This window comes from Parasteatoda tepidariorum, chromosome 7 (genome assembly GCF_982258835.1).
Source record: "Parasteatoda tepidariorum strain Cologne lab strain chromosome 7, Ptep-v5.0, whole genome shotgun sequence".
Classification (NCBI taxonomy): Eukaryota; Metazoa; Arthropoda; class Arachnida; order Araneae; family Theridiidae; genus Parasteatoda; species Parasteatoda tepidariorum.
Window position 1 is genome coordinate 12416351 of NC_141761.1, and position 20444 is coordinate 12436794.

The 20444-nt window shown below is 33.1% G+C and overlaps 1 protein-coding gene across 2 annotated transcripts; it reads left to right on the forward strand.

Annotated features, from left to right (window-relative positions):
• The first annotated feature begins 6436 nt into the window (after positions 1 to 6436).
• LOC107437467 (very long chain fatty acid elongase 7) lies at positions 6437 to 20444 on the forward strand. Of its 2 annotated transcripts, none has more exons than XM_087167320.1 (8): positions 6437 to 6579; positions 7588 to 7664; positions 10633 to 10817; positions 13124 to 13195; positions 13269 to 13328; positions 15346 to 15454; positions 18142 to 18278; positions 20244 to 20444. In XM_087167320.1, the coding sequence occupies exons 2-8, from the start codon at positions 7625 to 7627 to the stop codon at positions 20412 to 20414; spliced, it is 774 nt and encodes a 257-aa protein (XP_087023446.1). In that variant the 5' UTR covers positions 6437 to 6579; positions 7588 to 7624; the 3' UTR covers positions 20415 to 20444. The 2 variants fall into 2 exon arrangements, with proteins under 2 accessions (XP_087023446.1, XP_087023447.1); XM_087167321.1 differs by lacking the exon at positions 6437 to 6579 and adding an exon at positions 6598 to 6678.

Below are 20444 nucleotides of genomic sequence, written 5' to 3' on the forward strand. Positions count from 1 at the left end.
TTGGAGGGAAATTTTAATAGATTTAATAAGGAATAAGCTAAAATCGTATTTTTTACTATACATTATTATAAATAGTTTTTACACATATTTGTTAATTCTAAAACTTGTCAACTTATGTTCTGAAAGACTCATGGATGTTTTTCATTATGAGGCAGCAATTAAGAGGGTTTCTTTTAGACTTTAATCTTTACTTTTTTTTGAAAATACAGTAATTGGAAAACTGAAATGTTTAGCTTTAAAATTTCTGTTAAAAATTAAAATTGATTTTTTTTTTCTTCTTTGTATTTTGTATTTAATCTCTGTTTTTTTATGATAGCACTGTATTTTTAAAAGTGTTTCTAATTGACATCTATTTTAATGCTTTTTGGATAATTATTTTTCCAAGAAATATTATTTTTAGGTATAAATTTTTGTTTTAGGAATTCAGATGCTATTTCTTTTTTTTTTTTTTTTTTTTTAACTTTCCAACTTTAGTATTTTTTTTTTTTAATAGCTGTCCGTTAGTTTTTTTTTATCTTAAATATTCCTAATTGCCTTCATATTTTTATTGTCTTAAACATTTCTGTTAAAGTTTTTTACCTTTATCCCAAAAAAATAATACAGCGAAGTTTTGATTATTTTTCAAAAATGATTAAATTTATTTTGATTTAAAAAATTATTTTTTTTAGTTTCCATGTGAGCTGTGCCGTGGGGGCTCAGGGGATAGTGCACTCGACAAACAATTTGGCATAAAGCAATTTTTTCTATAAAAGAAATAATTTATTTAAAATATATGTACTAAAAAAAAGTTCTGTATGCTTATGTTTGTACCCCCACGTCCAAATATTTCTCTTATGATTCTATAAAGATCTATTAATGAACATAAATAATTTTGTTTAGTAATAATTATTTTAAAATAACAATCAAAAGTGGAGGTATATTGTTATATCAAATTTTGTGAGCTCACAGCCATAATTTAATATCTTCACTCACCAAACAGGCTGATATTTAATTTGTGCATGCATCTTATTGTGCAAAATTTATAGTATAATATTAATGTAATTCACAACAGAAATAATTCTAAAATGGTTAATAATTTTAGACACTGATTTAAGTAAGTTAGTCGTAAAACGTAGCATTAGAAAGAAATATCTCAGAATAAAGAAACAACTCATTAAGTTTTAAGTCCCGGAGTGGACTAATTGTAAAGACACGGCTCTCCGTAGAACACCCAAGTCAAGCATCACTGGCTGCTTTTGGCAAGCGGGTGGGTGACCACTTTGATCAGCCTGCTTAGGGACCAAGGGTCTGCAGTATCTCAGAATAAAGAAATAAGTCAGTAATATCTCAGAATAAAGAAACACCTCTTTAAGTTTTAGTCCCGCAGTGGACTGATCGTAAAGACACTGTTCCCAGTAGAACAACGAAGTCAAGCATCACTGGCTGCTTTTGGCAAGCGGGTGGGTGACTACTTTGATCAGCCTGCTTAGGGACCAAGGATCTGCAGTATCTCAGAATAGAGAAACATATCAGTAATATCTCAGAATAAAGAAACACCTCTTTAAGTTATAGTCCCGCAGTGGACTGATCGTAAAGACATTGTTCCCAGTAGAACACCGAAGTCAAGCATCACTGGCTGCTTTTGGCAAGCGGGTGGGTGACTACTTTGATCAGCCTGCTTAGGGACCAAGGGTCTGCAGTATCTCAGAATAAAGAAACAAATCAGTAATATCTCAGAATAAAGAAACACCTCTTTAAGTTTTAGTCCCGCAGTGGACTGATCGTAAAGACACTGTTCCCAGTAGAACACCGAAGTCAAGCATCACTGGCTGCTTTCGGCAAGCGGGTGGATGACCACTTTGATCAGCCTGCTTAGGGACCAAGGGTCTGTAGTATCTGTTCTCGTTAAAACTGTTCTACCGTAAGGTGCTCGGCTTCGCGGCTATTGAAGCAGGGGAGCTATCCCCCTCTGCAGAGGATCGAAATTGCGATGGTGTGTTATTGGATCATCCTCAGGGATGTTTCCCAGACCGTCGCCAATAGTTCATTGTGCAGCTCTAGTGCGACGTAAATAAAGTACCTACCTACCTTAGCGCACATTTTTTTTGCAACCAATTTTGGTGTGTGGCTTTGCCGAAGGACTCCTGGATTTGGAGGCTATATTGGGAACAACAACGAAATGTTATTATTTTATACAGAAATTTTCTCTTAACACTAGATTGCCCAAGAAAGTCATTTTGACTGCTTTTTCATTTGCAAGAAATGTATAAATAATAATGCAATTTTTTTTTTCCAATTGAAGTACATTTTTTTATTGTTAATATTTACTAATAACTTGTTATACAACTGTAAGTAATATGAAAAATATTAAAAATTAATTTTAAACAAATTTCTTTACACATTAATTATTCTTTCACAATGCAGTCAATTTAACTGCATTTGGGCATTGTAATTTTATACTAAGTTTCAGTCTTTCTAGTGTTAATTAGAATCGGGAAATGAAACAGGCATTGTAGAATTTTGCGTGCTTTTTCTGACATAAGCATTTTTTGAAAGGTAGACAGTTGCCTGTTATTAAATTTTTGATAAATACCCTTTGTCTTGGCACAATTTCTGTTAAGAGAATTTTTCAGCATCGTTCAAATCATCTGTATTAACACTAATGAAGATCAGTTCACTTTTCATCTATTTATAAAAAGTAAAGATTTTTTAAAGAATCTTCTAAACATGTACGAAATTACCTATCCATAAATTATGAACTGCATAATTTTATTGCATTAAATTAATGAGAAGGAATTACTAAAAATTATCAAGTGCTATTTCTCGCAATCTAATAAAGCCTATATTTTGCACCTTTTTTTTAAAGATATAGTGACGTCAATTGAAAGACATGGCCATGTTGATTGAAAGATATAAATGTTAAATAACAGGTATACTGACGTCAACATTGAAAGATATATTGCTGTTGAATGAAAAGAATAGGGTTATTGAATGAAAGATATTTTATAACCGTCGTTGAGCAGCCTACCCCATTTTGAGTATACAACTACTTATATTCAACTCCGTATCCTTGTCATTTTGAACCCAATCCAGAAGACAAGGGAACTCCTGGATCTAGTATTCGGAGAAGTTTGCCTTAGTGGAGGACTTTTTGATGGAACTAACCCGCGTTTGCTTTACATGGAGAACCTCTCACGGTTAGCTTATCCATGATCCGTCTACTGCTGAGGATATTTTACGTTGGCAATGTGGTCATTGCGAGTCGGATGCGGAATTCGTATCTACCAGTCATCCCTGGGATTCGAACCCGGGTCACCTCATTGGAAGGCGAATGCTCTATCCTCCAACACGACTCGAATGAAAGAGATAATTATGTAATATTGAATCAAAGCCATAGTGCTATGGAGTAAAAGGTGCAGTGATGTCGAATGTAGTCCCGTTTTCAAAATTGTGTGCTTCATTCATTTGAAACTATACACTATAAAATAATACAAAATAAAATTGTGTATGCTTTACAATTTAAAATAAATAATGCCATTATTAAATTAAATTCGTAAAAAATTTATTTAGCATGAAATAGTCATTTCATAATTGTGAGCTAAAGTATTTGGATTAACAAACATAAACAGTTCCAAAAATGGTGTGAAATACACAAAATAATTATTAATATTAAGGGAACCAGTTTTTCGATCGTTTTCCTGAATTAAATTATTGAATAAACTCCCGAACCATGCTTTGATTTATTTCAACCTTGAATGTTAGAATTGACTACTAACTAAGTCATGATCTGGGTAGGTAGATGTGCTTTATTTACGTCGCACTAGGGCTGGGCTATTGGTTGATTGAATGTAGAGTTTAATGGCACAAAATCCAAATGAGGACATGCTGCGCCAAACAATATGTTTATACATGTCAAAATTGAAGTGCATACTTATTTTCCTAAATATAATTAAAAATTGATAAAATCATATACAAGCAATCAACGGTAATATTGGATTAAAATCACGTCAAAGTTAAAACACAGTAAAATAGTATAAAAGTAAGAATATCCTTCTAAAAATGAATAAATTCATGAACAGAATAAACTTATATACAATTTAAAATGCCAATAGCACGTAAAAATGCAAAAATGTTCGGATGATGAGAGTCACCTAACAAATCTCCCATAGATAAAATAGAACTGCCAAAAAAGGCAAGACGATGTCTGTTAAAATACGGGCAAGTGATTAAAATATGGTGAATCGAAAGTAAAACATCACAAGTGTTGCATTGAGGAGGTGGTTCACCAAACAACAAATGTAGATGGGTCAGTCTGGTGTGTCCGATTCGCAGACGGGTAAGCTTAACATCTTCACTACGTAGTCGCAACACAGGGAAGGGTTCCAAATTTGACTTATGAGCGTGCAACTTATTATTCACTTGGTTATCCCACTGCTGCTGCCATAAAGATGGCTGGGCTATTGGCGTAGGAAACGTCTCTATTCCGAAGACACGCAATTTGGATCCTCTGCAGAGGGTGTTGCTCCCCTGCTTTGGTAACCCGACCATCGAGCACTTTACGGTAGAACAGTTTAACGAGAACGGATACTACACATCCTCGGTTCTTACGCAGGCTGATCAATCACCCGCTTACAAACTGATGCTTAACTTCGGTGTCTTTATAATTACCTGTCCACCGCATTATGAGCCAAAGACTCGACTCGCCATACCGACTAGAGAATTATTTTTCCCTTTAATTTTTATATATTGACTCTAACGTCAAATAAAAGGGTATGAGCCACGAGGGATAGAACACCCAATGAGATGGCCTAAGTTCGAATTCTGCACCATCAAAATGATGTATCCTCAGAGGGTTAGAATTCTCCTGCCCTTTCCATGTAAAAACATGCGGATTAGTTTCATCAGAAAACAAGCATAGATTATCCCAATAATGCTTGATTCAGGAGTTCCCTTCTTCTGGGTTTGATTCTTAATTACAAGGCTACGAAGTTGAACACAGATGCTCGTTAACTCAAAAATGGATCGGCTTTTCTACGCCAATTATAAAATAATTTATTTTTTAATAAAAAAATTTTTTAGAAAATATACACGTGACAGTACAAAACAAAATATATACGTGACAAAATATACGCGCCATTCATTTATACCAGGGATGGGCAAACTTTTTTGGTCGAGGGCCAAAAATCAAGAAAAAAATATGTTTGGTGGGCCAAGTAAGATCTTCAAAATTTAAGAAAGAGAAAAAAGCGATATACAAGTTTTAATTTAAATATTTAGTGGGATGAAGGAAATTGCGATTTCATTTCTAAAAGTTCCTTATATTAAGGTTCGAAGTGAGATATGCTTATTTTAAGGAACAAGGCTAAATCCTTTTCTGTTAGTCTACTTCTGAAATAATTTTTTCTACGGTTCATAATTGAAAACTCGCTTGTTCACGTATATAAGATTAAGCTAACATAGCACTGATTTTCTGGGCGTAAAATTTTAAATTTTGGAAGCTAGTTCTTTTGATAATGATTTGTCAAACTTAGGCATATTTAGAAACAACTGCTTCAGATGATTGTTAGATTGTCCGCTCGTTGGAGCGTAAAATGCGCAGTCTGCCAAATGTGAAGTACAATTTACCTATATTAGATTCCATAAGTCAGCTCCTCGAGAAAGACAAACGCTAGTTGGAGCCAATCTACGGCTATTCTATAAAGAACTTCTGCTTTCAACATTTTGCCAACAGAAGCTGTCTGTTCTAACTATTTCCATCAATTTATGTTTTATAGAACAAAAATAGAGAAAGTAAAAATGTCATCAGTACTTCGTTAAAAAAGGAAAAACAGAAATAATTTTAAACATAGTCGACAATAAAATGGATGTATATTGTTTATATTTGCCGCTGATCGGCAAATAAAAATTCTATCCGCGGGCCGGATAAAATCCTCCGGCGGGCCACACTTGGCCCGCGGGCCGTAGTTTCCCCATCCCTGATTTATACCATCATCCCCTACATTAGAAAGCCACCACACGGTATTTTATAAGTAGTCTGCGCAGACTATTTAAAAAGTGAACCAGTTGTGAGCATATTCTACTTTAAAAGTACTTGACAGAAATTTATCATCTATATTTGAGAATTGAATCTGTAGTGATTAATAAATAAAACAAACCAATCATATTCATAAATTAAACAAAATTTTTAGACATATATTTGCTACTGCTTTTTTTTTATTACTAGATTTTCTATTAAATCTTTCTTAAAATGGTTTACTTTCATAGTGGTCAGATCGGGCTACCTATCAGAAAGCGTATGAAAGTCTTTCAGTTATAGAAGGCGTCGAATAAGCGCAACATCAACCGATTCGGACGTTCGCATCGAAATAATGTAAATCATTTACTCCCTAGTATAGAACTTTCGCTTTATGTAATCGATTTTCTTTCTCCTTCCACAATTTTCTTTTGAAAATAATCAATTTAGAGAGCAATGCCTTTTATTACGACATCGTTAGGAACAATTTTCCTGTTGACGTCTAGGAGGAAAACAATTATGTCTGCGATTGCTGACACTGAAAATCCATTTCCATTCATTGTATTTCTTACAAGACATCATAAATAGTAAGTTTTTTTCTTTCTTTCTCTTACATTCAAAGTTTGTCCCACTAGGGTATTGGGGGCACATTTTAAGAACTTAGAGTATGTTTATGAAATTACGGGGTGCGTATCGTTTTTAAAATTTGCTTATTTTCGTTATTAAAGGTGCACTTAAAAAGTGCTTAATTTTTCCTCTTGTGCTTTTTTTTTTCTTTTAGCCGGTTGATTTTCGCCACAAATTATGCAAAAAGCGTCTTTTTCACATTTTATTTATTTCGCAATTCATTCAATCATAGTCCATGCCGGCTAACCGTCAGTCCGTAGCATATGAAGCTGACGTGAAATATCCTCAGTAGTAGGTTCTCGTGGTCTTCCTCTTCATGTAACGCAAATGCGGGTAAGTTCCATCAAAAAGTCCTCCACGAAGACGAACTTCTCCCACTACTTGATCCAGGAGTTCCCTTGTCCTCTGGATTGGGTTCAAAATTATCAGGCTACGGAGTTGAACATTAATAGTCGTAAATCCGAAAAATAAGGTCTGCTGTTCAACGATGGTTATAAAATAAAATAAAAAATAATTGTACTGAAAGCAAAAAAAATAGAAAATAACGGTCCCGAATAACTTTTGATCTAATGATCAGACCTTCAAGTTATGGGACTAAATCTTAATGGCTTGAGGGGGTTACCTCAAATATCGACACAAAAACGTACTTTCTCTGCATAAACATAACCTTTTCTTTTCGACGGATTTGGATTTCTGACCCCCAAAATAGAGGGGTTAGCCGCAATCTGGGAAATAGGTTCCCAATAGTTTTGTCAGAAAAGCGCTCCATAGTTTGAATCCCTCAATGTTAACTTTCTCCACGGGGTGAACTTCTCCCGTTCAAGAACAATCTAGGTCATTCCAGTGAATGATTTGGCCACCAAGATCATCCTACATTAAAACCATCGAATGTTCCTGGGATACATATATGCTTTATCAGTTTCAATTATTTATCTTATGCTTCAATATTTTAGAACATAATATTTTAGCTTATAGGTTGCCTCGTCACTGGGACCAGCAGCGAAAATGAATTCATCTTTTATTTACGAGCTTCTGTATCCAGAAAGTAAGTTCTTTATTTTTGTTCCATTAGTATAATCATAACAAATTAAATAGTTGAAACACTAACTTAAATGTCTAATGAAACTATAATTCAATCACTAATTCTTGTAAATTTATGAACAAAGTATTAACGGGGTCCTAAAGCTAAAATCTGATTTTCATATTCTATTAGCTTTTTAAAAAAAAACTTTACGCTGAGCTTCTGAAATGTGAGTGTTTGTATATATATATATATATATATATATATATATATATATATATATATATATATATATATATATATATATATATATATATATATATATATATATATATATATATATACAGTTGACTCGCGTTGTAACGACCCCATCGGGACTGCCCCAATCTGGTCGCTATATCAAATGAGCAAATTTCCTTTGAAAATCGGTCACATAATGGTTTTAAACGTTATAATGCATGCATATACTATTTGTGGTATACATGTTATAAACCAAAAAAGAATAAGATACATACATTAATAAAACATAATGACATTTTAACAATTGAATCACAACTGTTAACAATTAAGAATTTTATTTTAAAGTACAGATTAAAAAACATAGTATGACAAAAAAAAATCTAGTTTCTAAATGAATTAGTTTTTTGATGTACATAATTTGCGGTATATATAACGAATTTTTTTTATGTACATAATCTGCAGTATTATGAAGAAGAGTAAACCGAGGAACATAAACGAGGCTTCATTAGACGAAGACATTAATTTTTTGATGTGCATTAATTTGTAGAAGTTACATGTTAACAGGACTTAACGGAGGTGTGCTTGTTCAAGGTCAACCATTCAACCCCAGTTTCCAATAGGAAGTTAGAAAAGAGCTGTGTTCAAATTCAGAGAGGGTCGTTATATTAAAAGTTGACCTCTTTTACGGTCGTTATAGCAAGAGTAAAATAACGTTATCTTTTATGGATGTGAATTGGGACTCCTTCACAGGGTCGTTATAACACGAGTCGACTGTATATATATATATATATATATATATATATATATATATATATATATATATATATATATATATATATATATATATATATATATATATATACAAGAAGGATGAAGAGAAAAAAAAAATACGTTTCATTTACTGCGCATTAACTGCAAGTATAAAGAACTCATAAAATAAGTTCAAAATATAGAGAAAACATGGAAAAAATTACTCTAATGAAATAACAGTAAGAAAAAATTCATTCAAATTCGGGGAAAGAGATAGAATCACTTCGTCATCTCACACTATTATATCCGCATAAAAAGAGTGCTTTCTAATATTGTATCAATACAAGCAATGTGAGGAGCAATAAAAGATTGAGACAAAATGGAACGCATTAAATAATAAGGAACACGTAAAAAGTAGAAAATGTAAAGAAATAAACAGAACAAGATTTATATCTTGTTCTGTTTATGTCTTTACATTTTCTACTTTTTACGAAATTTATAAAGCGAATAGCGGATTCAAATGAACTTATATGTATGGGAAAAATTTCAAGAATGATTTAGAATATTTTCGCAATAAGATTGTCAGATTACAAAATATGAAAATAGAAGCGCAAATTGAGGCAAAAGCCTAATTTGAAGAATTTTGAAATAGAAGAGAGAAATTTTGTTTTATAGCGCAGTCTTACTGCAGTACTGAAGTGCGTTTCATTTGTTAGTTACCAAGGATTGGCCAAAAAATGGATAGGTAATATTATACTGGATAATTTAAAGAAGTTTATAATTAATAAGGTTGACATTTAATTATACAGTTTTAATGATTTAGAAAATTAACATTTATTTACGAAAAAAAGTATTTATCTTAACTTATTTTATTAGAGTATTTTATTAACGATTTAAAATTTGAACAGATATATAAATATATATAGGGACAGTGTGAATTAAAAATAGGAATTGAAAAAAAAAAACGCCTAGTATGAGAGAACTATAAAAGTATAAATTGTATGGCGTGGACCACACACGTGCTACCACGTCATGTTCTTTATTGAATTTATCTGACACAGCGAATGTAAAATATTTAAATGCACGCAGTAAACTATTTTTTTTTGTTCAGATATATAAGTTTGAAATTATCACTGATGTTATTTTGAAAATACGAGGGTTGTAAATTAAATAGTGGCAACTTAACCTTGAAACTCACAAAAGGGCGCGCATGCGTAAATAGGGTAGATATGGGTGCGGTGAGGTGGCGCTGTTGTCGATGTGTAGAGTGCAAAAAACAGTCGATTTGCTTAGAAGGGTAGTTGTTGCGTGGCGTTAAAGTGAGGAGTTTCGTTTCCATCGCCCTAAAGCATGTTGTGAAAAGGCTTAATGACGAAAAAAGACGAGATGCTTGAATCCATCGTGCTACTGTCCTATATGGTAAAGCATTTGCTCCAAAGGCTTCCACTAATCCTCGATAGCATTCTGTTGCATTTTTGCCACGGGCAACCTCAATTGTAAGCCACGACCGCTGATCACCTTTTGAAAACATGCTTTAGAGCGATGGAAACGAAATTCTTCACTTTAACGCCACACAACAACTACCCTTCTAAGCTAATCGACTTTTTTTTGCACTCTACACATCGACAACAGCCCCACCTCACAGCTCCCATATCTAATTTGCGCATGCCCGTCCTTCTGTGAGTTTAAAGGTTAAGTTGCCACTATTTAATTTACAACCCTCGTATGTTAAAAACTGAATAGCTTATAGTAAAATTTAAACCAATGACTAACGCTTAACCAATCAAAAAATTACATTTCGTGTTTCGCTCATGAATGAATTAATATTTAAAAAAAAACTGTATCAACATCAAGTAACTACAATTTTTAAAAGAAAAATTTATTTGATCTTGAATGGACGAACAAAAAAATAATTGAACAAGATATAGAGAACTAATAGTAATAATTGAAAAATAAGCTTCCTCACACCAAATGTATATTCAAATCTTTCTTCTTTTTTCAGATGTAAGAAACATGCTAATTGTGACCAATAGGAAGTTTGCGATTTCTATTGTTGCCACTTATGTCTTACTCGTCAAATGGTTTTTACCTGAGATAATGAAAAACAAAAAGCCTTTTGATTTAAGAAAAGTGATTGCTGGCTTCAGCTTCATGCTATCCACTATCAACGCCATCGCCGTATACGAAGTAAATAATTTACATTACAGGAGATTTGAAGGGGATTATTCTCATTGGAGGCGGTTTTTCCGCATGCGAGTCAGAACTTCATCGGTGAAACGTGTTTGGCCACGAAAAATTGGCTAATCAAGTTCTGACTCACATGCGAAACATGACGCCTAGTGAGAATGGTAATGCCTTTTTCCTGATTTTTATTTTCTCTTTTGCTTTAAAAAGTGATTATTTATCCATCGCTGCCGAAAAAAATTATCTCTGTCCAGATTTTCGTTTGACATAGTGTCAAAAACAACAACAAAAAAAATAATAGTTTAATAAAATTTAAAAAGCAAGAGAAAAAGATTAGAGTTGCAAGATTGGCGATCGCAACACTCGAATACGCCATCTAGGGAGAGACCGGTTTCATGCCTTTAGCCCTTCTCCCTTCCCTCTCCTCCTATTTTCAGTTGTATAGGAATGTACTACGATATTTTCCCTTTTCTTAATATTTTTCCTTTTTATTTAATAAAAATACTTTTTAAAATTTCCGTGGTACCTTTCTTTAGAACTATGTTTAATGCAGTTTTCAGTTCCATATAGTTTCCCAAGTTAAAAGATTTTAATCTATATGAAAATCAAGAGAGAAACTAACCTACTTCCTTCCTCTATGACTTTCCACACGCTAATGGGGAAAGCATGTTAAGTGTTGCCATAGGTACAGAGTTCTGCTCTACGCCACCTGCAGCCCATTTCGATCGCCAATATAAATCCGAACGTTTATGTCGAATTTTTTTTTAAATTGAAAGTCTCAAGAGGTTTAAAATTAAACTGAAAAATAATGAAAATTGAACAATTTGAATAAAGTCTTTATGGTTGTGGACTGTTAACAAATAAATTTAATCACGGAATTCTTACAAAACGTTCATAAGGATTCTGGAGTATGGCCATTTCTTTATTCATTCTAATTTATAAAAATACACTATCTTTGCTGAAAACTATTTTCTGAAACTACAAAAAACTGATTGTAGAATTCGTATTACAATCTTGCCAATTACCATAATACCAGTATTACCAAACTTAATTAAGTGTCATCTGCGTAAGGCGATTTTTTACAGTTAAGCAAATTTCCCATTACCTTTTCCAACCAATTTAAAAATTCCATTTCCTTTTTCGATCATCCCTCTCGAACGGTTTAACGGAGATTGACCTTCCTCGTACATCGATCTCGTTTAAGGGAAAAAACTACTATGAACAATGTAAATTTTTCGAAGCTTAAGGAAAATTTTTGTTCCACACGACGCAGAAATGCGATTCAGCAGTACAACTTTCTTAGAACAACCAATGAGAGTGTAGGAGAAATGACTATACTGAACAAAGAATGGAAATTTCTCAGTGTAACATGTTTCTTTACATTCCCACATGCGAGGCACCCCCATGGAGTGAAGGAAAACTATTCGTATCGGAGTACAAAAGGTCTTATGCTGTTTCCTACAATGCTCCCCCTCTCAACAATTCGCGCAACTCTTTTATTTGACTGCTGTAACGTTGCTATTATCAACACTATATCAAAATTTACATTAACGAGCTTCGACTGTATATATATATATATAATATCATCGGTGATTGACAAGATCACGTAGTCGCGTAGGTGAATATCCGAAATATTTGTTATATCCGATTTGAAATTAACTTATTCGTTGTTGATATTATTATATTTATTCGATATTATAATATCTCCTGAGGATAGATTAGGAGAAACATCAGTGTTAGGAGCACCGGGCAAATGTATATCGGGCAATGGCGCTGAACCTTAAAAAACATCAGTGCAGGGTATACCGGGCAGCGGAACTTAACGAGACCTGGTATATATTTCGAACATTTACCAAAGCGACTCTGTGACTGTCAACGTTCTCTGGTAAAAGACAAGAATCGCTTAATTCGGTCATTTTAATATTCTAAGAAGTTTTATTGTCGTGATTTTACCATTCATAAAGAGTTTCCTGTCATTTATAAATTCTAACTTGTTGTTAGCCTAAAACGAATTAATATCAAAACATTAAGTGTGTTATCCCTTATTTGTGTAAAATATACACCGTTTGATATTTTTTGGGTTGCATCATAGTATGCTTGTAAAGTTTGTTCACTGAAATTTAAATAGAAATAATACGTTATATTGTAAACACTATTGATATTATAATATTGGATAGTGCTTTTTCGAATTTAGGCGTAAAAAATGGAAGTTGTAACCCGGAAGACTTACCACGAATTTTAACCCCTAGTTTTGCATAGTTTTACACGATCAACTTTTCATTTAAAACTCCTTTTTTTTTAAATTCCAGATTACTCAGTTTGTTGTGAATACTTGGTACTTTAGATGTGATGTAAGATCAATTCCCCCTAACATCCTTGAGGTACAGAATACTGCTTTAAATATTTCGAGAAAATTGTTGGATAAAATGATGGTAACCCTATTTCTCTTTACAGGCAGGACGACTTTTAATGTATCACGCTTATTTAGTAAGATTCATGGAACTAGGTGACACAGTGAGTATTTTTTTATTTTATTTTATTTATTTGACTATGTTCTTAAAAGAGCCATTTTCACTGGCATGCGATTCCCTCATCTTCGATCCTAGACGAGGGAGAACCTAATTGGGTATAATATGAAAAAAGCACAACTACTTCCACTTACTAGGAATAACATTTACCTTTTAGTTTAATTAATAAACTGAGTTTTAAATATGCTTACTAAATTCATAAACTTAGGTAAAACAACAATATAAATTATTTCCAAAGGAACTAGACTAATACAATTCCAACCTGGCGAGTAGCGACCTATAACAAGACACTTCGTTTGATGCTTTTGAAATCAGGTTCGCAGAAAATGCTGTTTACTAGTTAAATTTAGTAGGAATAACACGATCTGTGACGTAGGCTATAGTATACCCAATTGAAGAAATATATTCTCCCGCGAATAATCGCCAATCGAGGTTTTCCGTTTCTTTAATGAAATGCGTGCATTGTATGCAGTGAAAATGGTCCTTAAAATAAGACGATATGCAAAAAGTTCTCGTAAGCGATTTCAGAGATGAGGTAAATAATGATTAACCTTATTGGTAGGTGGGTACATTCATTTACGTCGCTCTAGAGTTGCACAATAGGCTATAAGCAACGGTCTGGCAAACATCCCTGTGGATGATCTGGAGACAACATATATATATATGTCACGTTTTACACATATTCTCACACCATTCATTCGCAGATCCAATCCTCAGATTTAGCGTGCACCTATGCACGCAAGGAGTCTTCGGCCGGCGGGGATGAACCCAGTGCTGTACCCGCCAGGCTATTCCGACCCTTCATCTGATTGAGGAAATATATTGACCAGTGGAAAACTCGCCAATCAAGTTCGCGAATTCACTTAAGCGATATTTCTCTCGTGAAGTAAGTTCAAAGCATACTACCTAGGAATAGCGAAGTTATTAATTAAAAACAGCTAAGTTTGCTAAAAGTTATTAATAAAATAAGTTGCAGACTAGAAAGTGATTTTTTTTAACGTTCACCAACTTATATCATCATTAAAAATTCCCCACCCACGTTTTTCTTTTTATGTGTGGCAAAAATAAAATAATCTTCCTTACATCCGTGGTTCTTAGTATTTTCTTTAAATTTGCATTCTTTCCTTCTTTTTTTTTATCTATAAAAGTAACTTTCAGTGAATGAAACTGTTTTTTTCTTTTTTCATCTATGAAAGGGACTATTTTTTACACGCAATCGCAACGCTCGAATACGCTTTTTGGGGAAAAGACCGGTTCCCTGGCTTGATACTCACCCCTTTCCTATCCTCCTTTTCTCAGTAGTATGGAAGTGTACTACGATATTTTACCCATTCTTTATGTTTGTCGTATTTAATTGTCACAAATATTTTTTAAAATTTGCACGGAAGTATGTTCAATGTAATTTTCAGTTCGATATAGTTTCCTAATTCAAAAGTTTTCAATCTATTTGAAAATCAAGAGAGAAACTAACGTACTTCCTTCTCTTACGACTCTTCACGCGCTACTATTGAAAGCATGCGAAGTGAAAACATCGGAGCACTTTCCTGGCCAAATTTTTGGGACCATGTTCCCCAGATTATGGCTACCCCCTATATTTTGATATCTTCATTATTATTTTATATTGTTGATGATTATATTGTTGTCTAATTATACACTCTACATTTCATGATTGTCCATGTAACATGAACCCCCTTCTAGATTTTTTTTTATGCTGAGCTCCTCACTACTCCTCATCATTGATTTATTACTACCGACGAATCGGTTCATGCCGCTCATCGAGATTTATGTGATTTCTACCATTATGCGGAAATGTTTTTTCTTTCTCAAACATACACAAATCAAAGCTTGATTCGTAATAGAGCCGGTTGAACCACTTTCCCTACTTCACCTTACTTCTGAGGCAAACCTTGACATTCAAACCGAAACAATGAAGAAACTTTCCCCCATTCGCTTTGCGTATTATGACCATTATGAAGGTATTCAGGCTGTTTTTTATCTTTCAGTTTTTTTACGTCCTGCGGAAGAAGAATAATCAAGTGACGATTCTACATGTTTTTCATCATTCTTTTGTATTGATTGTTCTCATGTTTGGTCTTTCTGTAGACATAGCAGGTAAGTCATTTTTTTTAAAAAAAAAATTTTAAATTTTATTTTTTAACCGTGATTGAACTGCAGACCCAAATTTTGGGTTTACGATTACTAATGCTCAACTCCGTAGCCATGTCATTTTGAACCCAATGCAGACGACAAGGGAATTCCTGGATCAAGTACAGTAAAACTTGGGTAAGTTGACCACTTCTGGTGCATTGTTTTAGTGGTCAACTTAGACAAGTGGTCAAATTATAGAGGGGGTGGGTCATTGTTTACTTTTTCGTTTCCTATATCATGTTGCTATATATTTACATTTTTTTTTACTTGACTTAAAAATTTTATTCAGAAAATATGCAAATGAATACCTTAAGAAATGTGCTAAACCTGAATGAACTTCAATTTGATACAGATAATTCTAATATTTAACTAATTTTTTTAAAAAAAATTATTTGGTTAGTTATGCATGTAAAGTGTTTAATAAGTATAATTTCTTAAAATATCAGGACACGAAAACATGTAATTTGAAAACTTTAACAAAATAAAATTATTTGAACACTTTAAAATTTATTTACTACACTTAAAGATCAAAGACCATAAATAAAGGATCAAAGCATATTTCAGAGCATTCACTTATTCAAATGTTCACTATTGCAACTGGAATAGCAACTTTTCAACTAACACACCTGTTTTCAATGAACGGATGAAAGAAATGGTCAAAAGCTGAACCCTTACAGTTTCCCCTGAGGGTCAACTCACAAAAGGGTTTAGATTAGCTTTTTACACTATTTCACCAAACAAGTGAAATTTTAACATACATTGCAAAAATGACATAACATACATCGCATTTTTTTCTGGTCAACTTATGAGGGTTTCAGAATAGAATTTCATAATACTCCTAGACAAAATTGATTTATTTCAGTGGTCAACATACAAGATAGACAGGTGGTCAAGCTACAAAGGTTTTGCTTCTTTATATTATATAGGAAAAATTCCGTTCTTGATAATTGAGGTCAACTTATGCAGGTGCCCAAATTACAAGGGTCGTCAACTTGGCAGGTTTCACTGTATTGTGAGAAGTTCGCCTTCATGGAGGACTTTTTGGTGGAACTCACTCTCATTTGCGTTACATAGAGAGGAAGACCACGAGAATCTCCCACGGTTAGCCTGACGACAAAGGGATTCTAACCCATGATCCGTTTACCACTGAGGATATTTCACGTCGGCACTGTGCAAGCCGAATGCGGATTCGTATCGACCGGCCATCGCCTGGTATTCGCACTCAGATCACCTCACTGGAAGGCGAACCTACAAAAATTAAGAATCATTCACACTGTGAAATTCGCGTATGCAAATAAGAACCCGATTTCAGAAATTTATCTCCCCACCAAAAACTCGTCAATCAGGTTCCAAATTCGCATGCACAATTTTTTCTCTTACAGTGAGAATAGCCCAGAAAACATTTAAATTACTTTTTATGGCTTTTCTGCAAATAGCATGCTATTTTTATACCTGTGGGCAGTTAATTAAGGTCAAATTTCTATATCTAAATGTAGTTTGAAACAAATGTTACTAATATTTAACAGTGTATTGGCGATTGAAATGGGCAACAGGTGGTGTAGAGCAGAACTTACATCTCGTAGAGCAGAACTCAGTGATAGACAGGCCGACCTCTATCCCCGTGCGTTCTCCCGACTGGCGGCTTCCGACTTAATTACTTTTTGTTGAAATTTGTTTTGAATCTTCGTTTTTTTAAGGAAAATATAAAAACTGACGATTTGTAATTAAATTTTATTTTATCTTTCACATTGTTTACCCTTCTCTAAGGAAAATAATCCTTTTTTTCTGTCTGTTCTATTTGACCACAATAAGGTAGCAAAGAGGTCGAAGGTCACAGCACCAGTAAAATCTCTCGAAACTGATAATCACTCCACTATCTTGATCAATTTAGTTTTTATCTAATATATATATATATATATATATATATATATATTCGATATATATATATATATATATATATATATATATATATATATATATATATATATATATATATATATTCGATATATATATATATATATATATATATATATATATATATATATATATATATATATATATATATATATATATATATATATATATATATATTCGATATATATATATATATATATATATATATATATATATATATATATATATTCTATATATATATATATATATATATATATTCGATATATATATATATATATATATATATATATATATATATATATATATATATATTCTATATATATATATATATATATATATATTCTCTCTATATATATATAGAAATTCGCTCCATTCTGTAATAGTTTCCTTTTATTATAATTAATATTATATTTATTCATTTTTAAAATAATAGGGGCAATCTTTTAAATTTTTTTTAATTAATCCTTTGTTCGTAAGTTGCAAAGAATGTCTGGAGATGTCCATTTAAGATGGATTAAAAAATATGACAGTGAAGGGTACGCCATGTATTGCATACCCTTCATGCTAATCCAAAACCTTGGAAAACAACCTTGCTGTAAGGACGCAAGCTGGCTGTAAGGTTACATGCTTTTAGGGTCTGATATATAGCAGAAAACTTTTTTAAATGGATTTTTCTAATCGTCGGTCATTTTTGGTGTTGATATTAATGTTAATTTATTTATTTATTTTATCTCTAGCTTACTATACTTTGCTTGCGCTTCATGTTAACACCTTAGTTCATACTATAATGTACTTCTATTATGGATTGGCAGCAATTGGACCACACATGAGAAAACATCTTTGGTGGAAGCGTTACTTGACTCTTGCACAAATAGTAAGTGACTCTCGATTAATAAATTTTCACAAAGACCAACCCATGATGAGTGTAAATTTAAACAATAACTAGGCTCTAAAACCGAAATGCAACAGTGACGACTTCAGAGCTATTCTCATTGCAGGCGGCTGACGTACCTCCTATCACGGTCGAGAGAAAAGGAAAACCTGATTGGTGAGTTTTTTTTTTTGCTGGGAAATACTGTATGTCACCAATCACTTTTTCCTATTCCACGACGTCGGTCGGAGGTGCGTGAATCGATATGCAATGTGAATGGCAGTATTGGTGTATCTCACCCCTTGCTAAGACAATATGTGAGCAGGCTCGATATTCTAGAGAGTTTTATTATTGATAGGTAGGTACTTTATTTACGTGCCCCTAGAGCTGCACAATGGGCTATTGGCGACGGTTTGGGAAACATCCCTGAGGATGATCCGAAGACACACCATCGCAATTTTGAACCTCTGCGGAGGGGAGGGCTCCCCTGCTTTGGTAGCTCGACGGCCTGCTCGCGAAGTCGAGCACTTTACGGTAGAACAGTTTAACGAGGAATGATACCGCACACCCTCGATCCCTACGCAGGCTGATCGAAGTGGTTACCCACCCGCTTACTGACCTCAGGTCAGTGATGTTTGACTTCCGTGTTCTACTAGGAGTTTTATTATTGTGATTAGTTCGTGCGTTCTAAAGAGTTAATTCGAAAAAGAACTGAGCTATAAATCGGTTTAAGGAAATTAATACAGCAACATAGATATTACCTTTGATTTTCTGTTTTCAACTAAAATTAAATGGATTCTCACATTTAATTGTAAATTGTTTAAAAATAATAACAATATAGGGTTACGTGTTTTAGGCTTAGTCGCAAAAATAAATCGAAGTCTTACTACGATTTTTAACCACTAGCGCCACCAGTCTTGAGCTCTTAACAGTTTATAAAAACTAGACTAAAAATGTTTCTTTTCCAAAGAGGATAATAACGCTTTTAGCACCGGATTTTATTCTTTATGGACTGTGACTCTTCTACTTTCGTATTGGTTAATTACTCTGTAGCATTAGAGGAAGGACGTGAAATGTTGCCTTTAAAATGCTTAGAAGGAAGCCAAATTGTCTGCTTTATTAGAAGAATAGAAAAATTTATGTTCTATACGGCCTTCCTAAACTCCCACTATGTTAACTAGTTAAATGTTCTTTTCACTTCTAGTCAAGAAATAAGTGGCTCATGTTATGTTATAAGTGGCTCATGTTATGATAAGTGGCTCATGTATTGTTTTTACGCTATATAGGTATCCATTGGTTAAATTAGCCGATACGTAATATAAGTTCGACGATTGGATAAATGAGATGATAGATTATATAAAGATAGAATCTTTATTATATCAGGTATATTATAATAATTAGACCAAATTAATAGACGCACTGTAGTGTTTTAATAATGACACGTTTTGCACGAGTTTATAGGCAATACTTTTTTTTTTAAACATATGTAATGGGTATTTTATTCAAAAGATTTTTTATATACTTCTTATGTGTATTTATTTTTAACGTATTGCCTTACAATGTTAACTAATTGATAAACGAATATAACCAAGTGTAAATAGGTTTCACCCCCGCGTAAATACTGCTTAGTATCACTTGAAGATTTTACGTAGAATCTTATAAGTGAGTCGAATAATTTGTCCACGGACTGTAAATATTACAAAAAGATAATCTCTTACGCCCTCCGAAAATGGCGTAAGAAAATATCTTTATAATCGATAAAGATATTGGTCGATTCAAATAGAAAAAATTTACGTAATCTTCCATTTATAGTGTTCATCATATTTGTGTATTTATCATTTTCTATTGGGTATATCTGTACAATAAAATGATTTGATATTTATAACAGTATTCTGTAGCCACCCTGTATATTTTAAGAGACAGCCTGAATAAAATATACTTTACTTACACTGACATTTTTGCTTACAGACTCAATTCGTATACATCTTATTGTACGCTTCTTACGGCTATTTAACTGGATGCGAAAAGTTTACAAAGATCGACTGGGGCTTGTTTTATTTCACATTCGCTATTTTAATTCTGTTTCTCAATTTCTACATAAAATCTTTCAGTGTGCAAAACTCTCACAAACATAAATAATAGATGTATCAATAAAAACATTTGTAAATA